Source organism: Aspergillus caelatus, assembly GCF_009193585.1.
Source record: "Aspergillus caelatus strain CBS 763.97 unplaced genomic scaffold BDV27scaffold_3, whole genome shotgun sequence".
Classification (NCBI taxonomy): domain Eukaryota; kingdom Fungi; phylum Ascomycota; class Eurotiomycetes; order Eurotiales; family Aspergillaceae; genus Aspergillus; species Aspergillus caelatus.
In genome coordinates, this window is record NW_022475266.1 from 328,499 (window position 1) to 342,488 (window position 13,990).

The 13,990-nt window shown below is 47.9% G+C and overlaps 4 protein-coding genes across 4 annotated transcripts; 2 read left to right on the plus strand and 2 right to left on the minus strand.

Moving 5' to 3' along the window:
* Window positions 1-2,982: 2,982 nt before the first annotated feature.
* Window positions 2,983-3,996, minus strand: BDV27DRAFT_119546 (uncharacterized protein). Its single transcript, XM_032064886.1, has one exon. The coding sequence runs from the start codon at window positions 3,921-3,923 to the stop codon at window positions 3,123-3,125; it is 801 nt and encodes a 266-aa protein (XP_031933615.1). The 5' UTR covers window positions 3,924-3,996; the 3' UTR covers window positions 2,983-3,122.
* Window positions 3,997-6,799: 2,803 nt separating this feature from the next.
* BDV27DRAFT_169065 (major facilitator superfamily domain-containing protein) lies at window positions 6,800-9,111 on the plus strand (the record flags this gene model as incomplete). Its single annotated transcript, XM_032074937.1, has 10 exons — window positions 6,800-6,873; window positions 7,119-7,278; window positions 7,353-7,445; window positions 7,498-7,545; window positions 7,594-7,787; window positions 7,839-7,869; window positions 7,919-7,968; window positions 8,017-8,100; window positions 8,151-8,336; window positions 8,400-9,111. 10 exons carry the CDS (start codon window positions 6,800-6,802, stop codon window positions 9,109-9,111), a joined length of 1,632 nt encoding a protein of 543 aa, XP_031933616.1.
* A 394-nt stretch (window positions 9,112-9,505) lies between these two features.
* BDV27DRAFT_119547 (uncharacterized protein) lies at window positions 9,506-10,632 on the plus strand. The gene has a single exon (XM_032064887.1). It carries the CDS (start codon window positions 9,699-9,701, stop codon window positions 10,143-10,145), a length of 447 nt encoding a protein of 148 aa, XP_031933617.1. The 5' UTR covers window positions 9,506-9,698; the 3' UTR covers window positions 10,146-10,632.
* A 1,761-nt stretch (window positions 10,633-12,393) lies between these two features.
* BDV27DRAFT_169067 (uncharacterized protein) lies at window positions 12,394-13,424 on the minus strand (the record flags this gene model as incomplete). The annotated part of the gene is made up of 1 exon (XM_032074938.1): window positions 12,394-13,424. Exon 1 carries the CDS (start codon window positions 13,342-13,344, stop codon window positions 12,394-12,396), a length of 951 nt encoding a protein of 316 aa, XP_031933618.1. The 5' UTR covers window positions 13,345-13,424.
* Between the last annotated feature and the right edge of the window lie 566 nt (window positions 13,425-13,990).

The following is a 13,990-nucleotide window of genomic DNA, read 5'->3' on the forward strand; positions in this document are numbered from 1 at the left end:
GTGATCACCAGGCCTTGCGATCCTTGTGATCGGGATGAGCCAGTCCCGGGCTCATCGATAAACATTGCCAGGGTTGTGCCTTTATCAGGCTCATCGATGTTTCGGCGTAAGCGGTGGTCCAGGTTTCCCCATGCACGGATAACTATTGGGAACTCTTCTTGACCCTTACTGTGTTAGTGTGCCAGCGACGATATAGTATTGATATAAGACGAAGCGGAAACACGATTATATATGTCGGTAATACTATACTTTATGTTGTCCAAATGTACCTTTTCTTGGCTATACAGTATCTTGAAACACTCCTCGAGTGCTTCGCGCTATTCAATAATTATCATCGCGTGTACCAGGCCCTGTCAGACCAGATCAATTAGTTCAGTATTATACCAAGTCATCGCGAAAATATATCTCGATATGCCTGCTAATCTGTCGTACTGAATGTATCTCGGCCAATACCTTGAGTCGTTTCGTGAACAAAGGGGCGGTGCGTTAGTATATGGTGTTATCGTGGTCGAAGACTTCTCCAAAGCCCCAGGTTGCAGGTGCATTTGGGTAGAAAAGTCCTACCTCGGTCGCCCGCCACCTTGGCTCGTCTATAAGATCTTAATTACTCCTATCTGTCATTGCTGTTTTTGGTTAAAACGTGATCACCCGGCCTTGCGTTCCTAGTGATCAGGATGAGCCAGTCCCGGGCTCATAACCTCTTGGCGAGCTAGTTGTAGCCCAGCAGAATAAAGCACAGCAAGTCAGGGAATATAGACCCACGAGAACAGGCACGCCTTGAGATAAAGATCCAGCTCCTCATTCGGCTACCCTAAGAAGGTGGGGTGCGACTTGAAGAATATCATTCTTACTATGTTTGAAGAGACGCCCTCATACCCATGTCCGAGCTCTTCCACAAAAGCTAACAGCATATTTCTGGGTATATGGCGCCCGGGAGTCCCCCAGAAAGGACTTCCCTATTTTGCAGCGAAGAAATACGTACGCTTCTTCATCTTCGTTGTGCTGCCATGCCCGGCACAGGACTTGCAGGCAGGAACGGAAATATAGGTATCTGGCTGCTAGGCGATATAGAGCTCGAGACTGGAGTCTCCTTCCATCGAAACCTGTATATCTGAGCAAAGATTGGGGAAGAGGCCTCTTGTCTAGCTTGTTGATGAAATGAACAAGCTTGACGGTGATCGGGTAAGAGACAAACGAGACTCGGTCAAACCAAGTAGAATTATCAGCCGATCCCACTCAGACGGGTCCATATTGATCTGAATCGTCGAGGTAGACGGACGGCGGGTATTGTTTACCTCCAAACCTATCATCTCTTTGTTTCAAGAAAATTGTCCTCCCATATGTGGGTATGGTATAAATCCGTACTTCAGCTTCGCGGTGAACATGTATCCGATGGGTTGACCTTGTTGCACAAGTCAGTGAGATTGCCATATATGTCTCACTCATGTTTGTACATACCAAAGAGGCGTCTCAGATTGGAACATTCTTTTGTATTCCGTTCCCCTTGGCCGTAGCGGCCAGTAGAGTATTTGATATATACTCATTTAACTTTCTCGTATAGCTGAGATTTGAATTTGACCATAAAAGCATTGTAATTGGGGAGTCCAATGTACATGGCCCAACCATGCACAAAATCTTAATTGTGTTCCGAGCGACACTGCAGTACAAGAGTAGGAATTAAACAATCCCTCTACGGTTGTCTTTACATGATCCAGTTACAGAAAGCCTCCAAAATTTTCCCGCACTTTATAGAACGCTTCCTTATGCATCTCTCTGTGTGTGTGTGCCGTGTGTGTGTGTGTTTGAAAAAGAAAAGCGCGTACTTAGCTCTGGTTAACGATTGGAGAGGTTCCTGAGAGGTCCCAGGAGTACATTAGGAAGTGCTTGTACCCGACTATCAGGCTTGTCGAATCATACTGCATCCAATGTCCATAGAAATTTTATGGTTGCGAGTCATGGTGGATATAAGTACGCGTACTTTAGCACCAATCTCGTGCGTATGTTTATTTCTTGATCCGTAATATTCTGTGCCAACTATAAAACCTATACTCATAGCGTAGGGCAGGGTATTTGGTGTGAGTATCGGCTGCAGAGCTGAGGATGATTGATTCCTGGCTTTTGCGTAACGGTCTCACCATTTGATGTAGACTTTGACTACCTTGGTAATCCTGGTAATGCATAAAACGCGCGGATGCTGCAAGGCCTGGTCGGTATTTTCATGTCAACGAAGAAATGACGGACGAGTACAGTGTTGTAGACTCGTATAGTTCAAAGTTGATAATCTGAACGGAGTTGGAATGCTCTCATAGAGTATCTCTGCAGAAGGAAAGCAAGTTCGTGGTTGAATTTGCACACATATTAGGAATGGAGAGAGCGATATTCTCTCTGGGGAAGTGAGGGTATTTATACCTTATGTTTACATAACTGACTTAGCGCTATGAATGGGCCTTTCCATGCGACTCGATGCCCACATGAATATTCGAATAGTGAATCAGTTAGGGGGAATAGCCATACAAGAAGATTATTCCTTTCAATGGGACCTTCACCATCCAGGGTTCTGTTCTGGGAATATTCGATCTACCAGGGCGCAAGCTGCATTTAAAAATCGCATGTACTATTCGCTGTCAAGGTCACTAATTATTACCATGCCAGAATTGATGTACTGTGATAACCTTCACAAAGCGCATCACTATGGCTTTCAGTGCATCCAAGGCCGTTTAAAATTATGTCACCTGTTTCTATCCTGATGCATTGAATATAATTCAGCTCTAGCAGTCACAGGACACGCTTAACAGTTCCAGAGAGCGCAAGAAGCAGGAGACACTTGTCCGTTAACTATGTTATGTATGATACTATGCCTCTCAGTACAGGAGACTGAACAAGCAGACTCTACCCTTTATGCAATGGATGATTACTTGTCAACGGTGGTTTACAGACTACAGTGGGATGCCAGTCCCAATGCAATTCTGAGGGCAACCGCCTGCCAGCGCGCGCATTTCTATGACGTTCATACCGAAATCTAACTTCTATACGCTCAAATACATCACATAAAGATACAAAGTAGCATACACACAAATCGTAGGGTCATATCAAGAGTTGTCAAACCCACTCAATTGAACCCATCATTCCGTCCCCTCCACCAGCTCCTTCACAGCAGTATCCAACAAAAACCTCGCATACCCACGATGCAACCTTCCAACCCACTTCGGAATAGTCTTCTGCTGTGAAATACCTCCCTCCTCGGGTACAATCTCATACGTGTGCGCTGAAGCGAAACGCACCTCCACAAACGGCCCTAGACCCTCCTCATCCCCTTCGCCGTCAAACGGCCCTTCAACACTCATCTCATGCCGTCCGCCCGTCATCAAGCGCCACGGATACCCCCAAAGAGCAATCATCTCAAAGAACCGCCTGGGCTCATCCGGAATCCCCCACTTCACTAGCAAAGGCTCGTCTCCCACCGGCGGTCGAATAACAGTCATAGCTCCATTCAGAAGCTCGCGCGGCGCTCCCGTTTCTGGATCAGGGCTGAACCCTGTCGGAGTGGTACCGAGATCGCCTGGGTCACATCTGCCCTTGCGGAAGAGTCCGATTACTTTAGCTTCTAGACGAAGTACACTGCAGCTTAATAGTGATTGTGCCCAGGCAGTGTTCAGGTCTTGTTTCGTGAGTTTTTCTGTGGGGGTGTTGGTCCGTGCTTGTAGGTCGCGGAGGCGGATCCGGGCGGCGTAGATGTCTATGTGGGGGACATGTTGAGTTGTTGAGTTGGCTGGTGTACGGAGAAGCTCTGTGCTGGATCTGTCTGGAGCAATAGGGGGGTATCGTGCTTCCAGCGAGTTTAGCCAGATATGTGTACCGTAGCCCACTAGTAAGGGGGGCGTTGCTAGTGTGAAGAGGAGGCGGGTTGGGAATCGTCTTGCCATTTTTGATCCGATCGCAAGGACGCAACGGTCAGTTAGAGGCTGGGCCTACGATTGCTTATATGTTTTGAGAGACGAGGCTGGCAGGTCCGGGGCACAGCTTTATTTATTATATCTCTCCACCGTACTATAAAAGTCCAGTACAAGACGATCACCGGGTCATCCCGACCCGTCATGGGGCCAGGGCGTCACATGATGCTTGTCAACCCTCTCTCATACGCTCTTCATGTCAAGTGTCAGGCTGTAAGCTGCGGTATATTAGAGCTTTTACGTAGCGAATGGAGGGACCAGTTCTGTTCCTTGGTTATGTGTGGCTGGAAACGGCCAATTTTGTTACCCCGACTGCGCGCTGTCTCCACTATGTATAGCACCCAAGAGGCTAAATTTTGGCGGTTCCACAATGCCTTCAGCCATGTTTCTGACAGTCACCCGTAGTCAAAAACAAAGGAGCGTGCTGCTTGTATCTTGAGACATTCTGACTTGCACCAGAAATACTTTGGATAATTTAATGTTGCATCCTGTGAGTTCCGGACACTTAGGGAGCATGTTCACGACCAGAGTGGTTTCCTTTGATCATATCGTAGTGGGAAAACGCGCAAAAGGATAACGATCATCGGGGAGAGCTAAAGGGCCCGGGCCAAATGACTGAAGCCCAGACCCACACAACTCTAGCGCGAGGCGGATACGCTTTACGAGCAAACCAATAGCGATGTTAGATACAGGACAGTAACTCGTCTTTCCTTGGCGATATTGTTCCTCATATTGAGGGCTAATGTGTATCAAACGAGAGTGATAGCGGTTGGAAATTGAGGCAGTGAAGTACGGACCGAATCATTTAGCACCTTTGATCCAATGAGTCTCCCGAAAATCGAGATCTGTTCGTTGTTAAACCAAGATCGCTTCATTATATACACAGCCACCATGGCCAGGCATGCTTCCCCGCGTTCATGAATCCTAAAGACGAGAGCAAAAGTAACACGCTCTTGTCCTACCATCTATTATACTGCTTGCTCTTCCTAGAGACTGATACCAGTACCACTGGCTCGATGAAAGACATCTGAATAGCGGATTTGATGTGGCATTGGCTGATCTAGCGATTATGATGTGTCTTCCCACCATGAACATTACGTTACTCCTAGCAAGGGCTAACGCCAATATCATATATATCTGTTTAGTGAACGTGTGCTGCATTTCCGAGTATGCAAATCGAGCCGATGTCTTGTAGTTAGCGTATACTCTACTCAGCTTGTCGTCGGAGGCTTTCTGCTTCCCTGGCATTGGAATTAGTGATTATGTATAAACAGAAACCAATCAATTTATCCCACTTGTAATAGAGCTCAACACTTTCATGCCTTATATGTTATGCTCCCATGTGTGCCCCCTCACCTGACATGAATAGCTAGTCCAACTGTCGAGTACTTTAAACCTGCTGCATTGTGGTGGGCTGACAAACTTCCATGTCTGTCCCAGATAAGCTTCACAGGAAGCTCTTGGAGCTGATCCAAGTGAACGGTATCAAACCTGTCAATATCAGACAAACATATACTACTTAAGGCAGACAGCCCCCTAGCCCCTTCCTCATCATAGTCACTCAGCAGGGCCCCGGGCTTTGTATCATGATTACCCTGAAAGTCCTTCCCAGGCATGCTACTTTACTGCCTGGCCTACGAGGCCCCTCGCAGCTGCCTCTTCCTCCAGGCACCTTCCTGCAATCATAGTGAGCAGATGTTTTAAGTGTCCGACAATACCAGTACCGGGGGCCAGATAGTCGAGCGGTAAGCTAAGGCCTCGCTGAGTCTGGCCCCCCAAGTCCTAGGCTCGAGTCGATCAACGGTTCGAATCCGCTATTCCTCGCCCCTAGGACTCCAGTAGTAAAACCCCTTCGGGGTTTTCGTAGCCCTCCCTATGACGCCGGTGCTAAAAACGCGTTCGGCGCCGGGGACGGAGGGTGAGCTTTTTGCCATTTTGAATTTTTATCTTCTTGTATCCTGTTATTTGGTTTCTCCTTTTACTTTGATCTCGATTCCGTCTTTTTCGACTTCTATCGTCCTGTTTATGAGGCAGAGGTGGTTGAAGTTACCTCCCCGTCTGAGGCACTGTACAAAGGAAAAGCCCGGCACATTAAATTCTCTCACGCCACAACTGATACAGATCTATTGCTCTGAGTTAGTGCAAGATGTTTCTCTGATTCGTATTAAAATTCCTCTGAAAACATCTCCAACTCTTCGAACGCATAGACACCTCAGGCTACGCGTCCAGGCCCCATCCATATGGTCACATTGACGTCAATGAGCTCATGATATTAGGTAGTCAGACAAGGATGTTATCAACATCCTATGCATCCATAGTACATATGTACACTGATTACATATATCATGATATTCTAAGAAATTGAGTGCAGCTTATAGGATGTTCTATACTAAACCCTAGTCGTCAGCATTAGTGCTACATTGTCACGATTCTCCTGTCTGTTGCACGAACAAATTACTTCGGTGATGCCTCCTCTATTTATTGAAATCTATCGACTGTCTAGACAGACTACTGCCAAACGTACTTTGAGGTATAAGTTGAGAAAGTCATACCCGCGATTGCTGTAACTAGCTCACGGAGATTTCCACCGACAGACGCCGCGTATCTCACGGGCCAAATGACCACTAGTATAAAATAGGCAATAGAAACGACACTCACGAATGGAAATATTAGTCGATTCATTTTCTACAGCGTCATTTTATCGGATCTGTACTGAGGGGTTTGGCGATGATTGTGAACTTTAAGCTGGTCGGCTTGTACGTTGATTGACTGGAACTACGTTCACCATAGGTCAAAATCCTTGGCCTCTGTTTTTCATACGTATAGGAGAGATAACAACTTGGAGATACATGTCTAGCCTCTGCGGAACGGTGCAAGTAAAGGATATCACGATGTCTTGGCCGATGGATAATGCCGCTTGGCTGTATGATACAATTCTTGGCCGATTGTTGCAATCATGCGCGGGAAGTATCTCAGAGCTGTGATCGCGAACATATAAAATGAAAGGCTGATACTCATGGACATATTAATTAAACTCGAAGACACTGAAGTTATTACCATTATATCTGGGTACTAGTGCATTGGAATAATAACCAACCTGCCATTGTTTCCACTATTGGCCAATACAATGGGGAAGGGCTTCTTCAGTCACGAGTCTGAAACTAAGAGTTCCGACGGGTTTCAAGGAGCACGAAACCATATCTTTGATGATTCAGATGCTGCCGAATATTGGGTCAATGTGTATGAGAAAGCTCAATATGAGGGTCGTCATCGCTTTGACCCTTCCTTCACCTGGACTCCTGAGGAGGAGAAGAAATTGGTCCGAAAGGTTGGCTTATTTCACATCTTTTCTCTTAATTAAAAGGTGTTCGTTTCTTGTTGTACAATTTTAACATTACAAAGGTGGATCTGCGGATTATGTTCTGGGCGTGGTTAATGTTCTGCTCCCTGGATCTGAACCGGAGAAACATCAACAGGGCAATCACGGATGATATGGTGAGTAAAAATGTACTTCAAGCTCAGTAGTCTGCTAGCTAACCAATACTAGCTCCCTGAACTAGGAATGAACACCAACGACTTCAACTACGGCCAAACTGTATGCCTCACCCCACTAAGAGTTGCCAATAGTCGCTGACCATGGCAGATCTTCTTAGTATCCTTTCTCGCAGCAGAGCTTCCAAGTGGCCTGATCAGTAAGAAGGTTGGGCCAGATAGATGGATACCGTTCATTATTGTATGCTGGTCAGCCATAAGTGCTGCACAGGCAGCCCTTACAAACAGGGCAGGCTACTTTGCCTGTCGAGCCCTTCTTGGGCTTCTGATGGGTGGTTTTATACCGTACGTCTGTGAATGATTTTCGTTGAGTCTTCATACTAATATGCTCTATAGTGATATAGTGCTGTGGCTATCTTACTTTTATGTGAGTACCTAGCTCGCTTTAGTATTAACTTATTATTAACACGACATAGAAAGGGCGAGAACTTCCCATCCGTCTCAGCTGGTTTTGGACGGCGATCAGGTAACCACGACTCCATAAATTGGACTTAACCATGCTAACTCCGAGCAGTACCTGCAATATTGTCGGATCCCTCCTTGCAGCGGGCATTTTGCAGATGCGTGGAGTCCGAGGATGGAGCGGATGGCAATGGCTGTAAATACACCTCTCCACTTCCCTATATTATGCACTAATACCCGACGCAGATTCCTCCTTGAGGGACTAGTCACTGCTATTATCGGTGTCCTGTCCTGGGGCCTTATGCCTCCAGGCCCCTGCCAAACAAAAGGCTGGTTTCGAGGTAAAGACGGCTGGTTCAGCGAGCGTGAAGAACTTATCCTCGTGAACCGACTTCTGCGCGACGATCCCTCTAAAGGCGACATGAACAACAGGTCCGTCATCAAAGCTCCATTCAGCAATCATCCAGTCTCTAACTCACTCTGACACCAAAACAGACAAGCAGTTGGCCCAATTGCACTTGTCAAATGCCTTCAAGACTTTGACCTCTGGCCCCTCTACCTCCTTGGCCTCCTCATCTACATCCCGCCGCAGCCTCACGCAAACTATCTCTCCTACATCCTCCGGCGACTGGGCTTCTCCACCTTCCATGCCAACCTGCTCGCCATCCCCTCCCAATTCATGTTCGCTGTAAACCTCCTGATCATCACCCGCATCTCAGACAAGTTCAACGAGCGCGCCATCGTCGCCTCCACCTCCAACATTTGGATACTTCCCTGCCTGATCGCCCTCGTCGCCCTCCCCGAATCAACTAGTACCTGGATCCGCTACGCAATCAGCACAGTCCTCCTCAGCTACCCATACTGCCACGCAATCCTCGTCGGCTGGAACGCCCGCATCAGCAATACCGTCCGCACGCGCGCCGTTGGCGCCGCGCTGTACAATATGTGCGTGCAGGGGGGGAATATCATCGGGAGCAATATCTTTCGGGAGGATGATAGTCCGCTATATCGACGGGGAAATAAGATTTTACTAGCGATCTGTTCATTCAATGTGATTTTGTTCTATGCGGTTAAGGCATATTATGTTTGGAGGAATCGAACGAGGGAGAGGAAGTGGGAGTCCATGTCGGAGGAGGAGAGGAGTGAGTATCTACTTACGACGACGGATGAGGGAGTTAAGAGGTTGGATTTTCGGTTTGTTCATTAGGCGGTATTACAACAGCCATTTTAGAGTATCTAATAAATAGAGCAGGTAGGGTAAATAGTATTTAAAAATGGAGTGATGTTGTTGTTGTCTTGTATAGATCTGATCTGATCTGATCTGATCTGATCTGAAGACTGCGATAAGATAAGGATAACTATTGTAACTGCCCCTCCACCATTAGTAACTCCATTTTTCTCTTCTCCAATTTTTCCTCTGCAATACGTCAATCACTCTACAACATACTAACATACTCGCACATCCAACAGCACCCTCTACGATAAATTCAATACACTAGGCCCCTCTACAAACCCACAACTTCACATAGACCATCAAACTGAACAATGACCTCCCCCACCACCACCACCAACAACAACAACAGCCTAGACGACATCTTCGGCTCCTCCCCACCCCACGACGACATCCCAACCCACACGAAAACAACCACCACATCCCATCCCGAACCCTCCGAGCTCCCCTCCCTGCGCCGCCAACACGTAACAGCCGGCTATCGCGATGGTGTCTCCGCCTCGAAAACCGAACACGTCCAATCCGGCTTCGACGCGGGCTTCCCCGTCGGCGCCCAACTAGGTATGCGAGCGGGGACAATCCTAGGTATTCTCGAGGGTGTGATCCGCGGGTACGAATCTCGGGCCTCGTCGGCAGTTATCAAGAAGCCCGGTGCTATGCGCGGTGCTAGTGGTGGTGGCGCTGGCGCCTCATCATCATCTTCAACGGAGAACGAGGAGGCGGTAAAGAGCAGGATGGAGAAGAGAGAGAAGGCTCTCAAGCTCTACCAGGCTGCTATCAAGGAATTGGATGTGAGGGCAGTCTTCGCCGGCTTAGATGGTACATCCGAGGAATTGAAACCGGAGGAGCGACTCCGGGGACTTGGAAATAAGGCTATTTCTACCTGGGAGGAGAAAGTGAAAGTCGCGCATTGGGAGGAGATCATGGACACGCTTGAGATGAAAGACACCACCACAACAACCGCAACTACGAGACCACAAGAGAAGGAGCAGGAACAGGAACAAAGCTGAGCCCGATGCACGGAATCACCAGACTTACAGAACTTACAGTTACCTCATACTCTCTCTCTCCTTCTACCCAGAATCCCTATTTCTTGGCAGGTTTGTCTCACCTGCCGAGTACTTTTCTGGCCCTCCTCCCCTTGCTGGTGGAAAGGGGAATTTTTTTTTTTTTGAATTCACTTCCCCCTGGCCCGGTCCGCGGATGGGTTCGCTCCCCGTTTCGTGCTGCTGCAGGGGTCTTTTGTTCCTGCGTTCTGCGCGTGCCGGACGTCGGTTTCACGGCCTTGCGGCTTGCTTAGGGTGGAGAGATGAAGCTGAAGCTGCTGCAAGGATTCGGGATTTCCGCTGCGGATACTGGGCCGGGTTCCTGAATAATTACTTGGTTTAGGTGCATCTGCATCATCCCATTGTGGGTGTAGTGCACTGGTGATCGTGGTGGTTTGATTGAGTGATGGATGATGCTTGGGGGTGGTTTGTGTCGGTTAGGGGATTGTCGGTGTGGGTTTATAGGAGGGTATCAGTGGAGATCTATGTTTGAATTTCTTTCTTTCCTTTTTTTTTTTTTTTTTGCTAGATGATTCATGTCAGGCAGGCACAGGATGAATGGGATGTGCAAGACGCAATGAATGTGATTATGCGACACACCTTGTATGCAACTTATGACTTTGGGTCAAAGAAAGACAGAAACGATTATGAATTACTACAACAAGCGAAATATATCATTAGCATTAAATTAAATTACAACACGAAGTTACTGTGTGTCCCACGCAACCGTACACTTGAGTGTTAAGACAACATACAAGCCGATGAAAGATACCCATCTATATCATATCAACGACCTACCACCAGAGGTATTCTCCACACCAATTCAGTGCCACCAAGAAGAATGAATTACCTACAGTCAGACAGACACATTGAAGAAACAAAAATCAGTCCAGTGTGTTTGACTATATTCCATACGTAAGTAAACATGCGACAATCCCAACCCAGCTGGCCATACAATGGATATATAGATCATGTTTGTTTTGCGTATACCAACTTCAAAATATCCTCAACTAATAATGCCAATGTAACATCGCGAGCATGATGAACGTAACGTAGTAGGAAGCACACGACAAGATACCAGATTCTTGATTTACACGGCCATAAGGTTACTTTGATCCTGGTTTCAGTTCAGATCCCGAAGAGATAAAAAAAAAAAAAAAAAAAAAGGATTCATTCCCAGGTATAAAGCATTCATTCTCTACACGAAGCCCGGTTACCCTAGCAAAGCCGAAGGGACACAGGGCTGGGCGAAGGAGAGCGACGATTATAGGCTTCAGTCAGCCATTAGGACCAGGATACCAAGGGAATGCGAAGTGGCCCGAGACCTTGGTTCTAGACTCCCGAGCCGGTTATGATCGGTGCTAAGGGATATAGGGTTGGCGTGAAAATGCTGTCTGGTGCGCCACACGCAAGGGGTGGAGATCAAAACAGAGGAGCTTGCCTGAGGGGAAAAAAAAAAAAAGTACGATCTGTTACCCCACATTGGAGATCAGGATCTACGCTCGGGCATTGTGTTACTTGGAGCAATTGGAAAGTTGAATGGATAATTCATTGGAAGTAGATTGGGTAAGGTGGCTCGCGCCTTTGTCCTAGACTTTCATCTAGCTGTTGTTTGTTTGATACTTGAAGTTAGGATAAGAAAAGGAAACACAGTGTGTTGGTTGATTAGCGGATTGTAAAGAGTGATAGCCATCAGCAACATTTGACCAAAAGAAATTATCAGAGAGCGTGCGCAGTTCGAGAGAAAGAGTGAGTGACAGGAAAACTCGAGAAGGAAAGATCACCGAGAAAGTGAGAGAGTCAAGTCAAGCAAGGAAATCAAAGAGAGGAGCCGAAGCTCAAGAGCGGGAACAATCCAGATCCCATAGCCTCATCATCGTACTACATTAAATCATTCATAGCAGCTGTAGCATTAGCAGATAATAGCTGCGGTCTCATGCTCAACGTGTCGAGCTCATAAATCATCCAGAGGCACCATGGCACCTTGTGATCGGGCGTTCTTCGTCACAGACTCCCATCCATTGGGATCCGTCAGGCAGCTTCATAAGACATTATTTAGGGAACAGAACAAGCGAAGTTATCGTCATCGTCGGCAGGGTGAACGCGAAAGCATTTCCGTATATACCAACGCCATCCAGACTTTTTCCCACCGTGTTGAAGTACAGGATATCAGTATCGATATAATGAAGAAGAAAAAAAAAAAAAAAAAAAGTTACATAGCCTTGCGTGGTCGAGGCGGTGGCATATTCCCATGGCAGCTGAGCACACGCAGCGACTCCCAGAAACGTTTGTAGAGAGGTTGTCGTAAAGGGGTCAAACTTTGCATGGCTTTGTCCGATCGCTCTTCACGGCACAAGGTACGTATCTTATCACCATCACTGGATAGGGACGACTGGGGCGAACTAGACCGTGGCTTACGCCTGGATTTGGCCTGCATCGCGGCTGCTGTCGATCTATCGATATCAAAGTTTGGACGCTCTTCCTTGCTGTTACGACGGGACCGAGGAGTCCGTGGTGGCACGAGGGATGTGTTCGATGGAGCTACGATACGTAACGTTTGCTGTGCCGATGGGAACTTATCGGGAGAGAAACGAGATTTCCCGATTGACTTCACCGGCGGCGGGCGACGATCTTCTGGCGGCTGATCAGGCGTTGTAGGGAATTTTTCTAGAGCCTGGGGGCTGTTGCTGGAGTTCTGTAACTTGGGGGCTGACTTGGCCACCCTTAGGTGCACGCGACTGCGAACCTTTTTCAATGTATCCATAGGCTTCCTAGACAGCGACTTTGGATCCATGTCTTCGGTGTCCGAGTCTGATTCCCACACTGATTGCTCACAAACCACTTCGGATGTGGATGTCGACGGCCTATCGCGACCAAATGGGGTTGGCTTATCTATGGAAGGCGAATTGGAACCTGGGCTGGGAATGGGACTTGGACAGTCATTGGCCGGGATAAACATGGCTTCGTCAAAGCGAGTTGTGTGAGGCTCCAGCGTGACGGGATTGATACGGCAAGGAGAAGAGATCATAGATGCCTCTATGGGAGGTTTCCCAACGGCTATTTGAGCTCTTCTGTTTGCCAAAGTGTTCGCGTTGCGCGCAACAGCGGGCAGAGAGGGTAGCGGCTTGCCACGGTGGGAGTCTAAAGCGTCAGGCTGAGGCATAACTAAAGTGTCCGACGACGCGTTAGACGGGGCAGTCCGCAGGCTGGCTTCCCGAGTGGGTGTTGATGGTTGAGTGGCCTGAACCCTTCGAGAACAGTTCTGGGGTGTTGATGGATGGAAGTGCACCTGGTTACCAGAGCTAATATCTTTATGGGAATGGCGGCCAACCTGCTCGCTCGCTCTGGCTGTGTCGTCGGGGTATATGGGAGCAGAGTAGTTTGAGGAGAATGAGCTGCTTGGGGTCAAGTCTGGGGTATTCTCCGTTTGTACTGAACCAAACGACCCTTGGCTATAATGGCTGGGCTGGCCCCAAGGCTGCGGTGCAATCTGTTGAAGAGCTAACTGGTGTTCAAGCTCGACCACCGACAGTGTTGACCGATTGATGTTAGTACGAGACCGCGCAGTCTCCCCACGAACCGGAACAGGGCAAGGAAGCTCTTTTCCAGTATTCACGGGGGATAGCATATAATACTGATTAGCTTCTTCACTGAATCTAACATCGCGAGCACCAGGCCGGTGTGCTCGTCGGACTCCGTACTCCAGAGAGCGCTCGAGGTAGAATGGGTTGGTTTCGTCTGTTGCCACAGGATCCCTGGATGGATAATAGGATGAAGCCCGTTTCTTCTGCGGCGACGGCGGGGACAGG

Bases quoted from the DNA above. Each gene is read 5' to 3' on its own strand.
- BDV27DRAFT_119546 (XM_032064886.1), bottom strand. From the start codon at position 3,923: ATGGCAAGACGATTCCCAACCCGCCTCCTCTTCACACTAGCAACGCCC.
- BDV27DRAFT_119547 (XM_032064887.1), top strand. From the start codon at position 9,699: ATGCGAGCGGGGACAATCCTAGGTATTCTCGAGGGTGTGATCCGCGGG.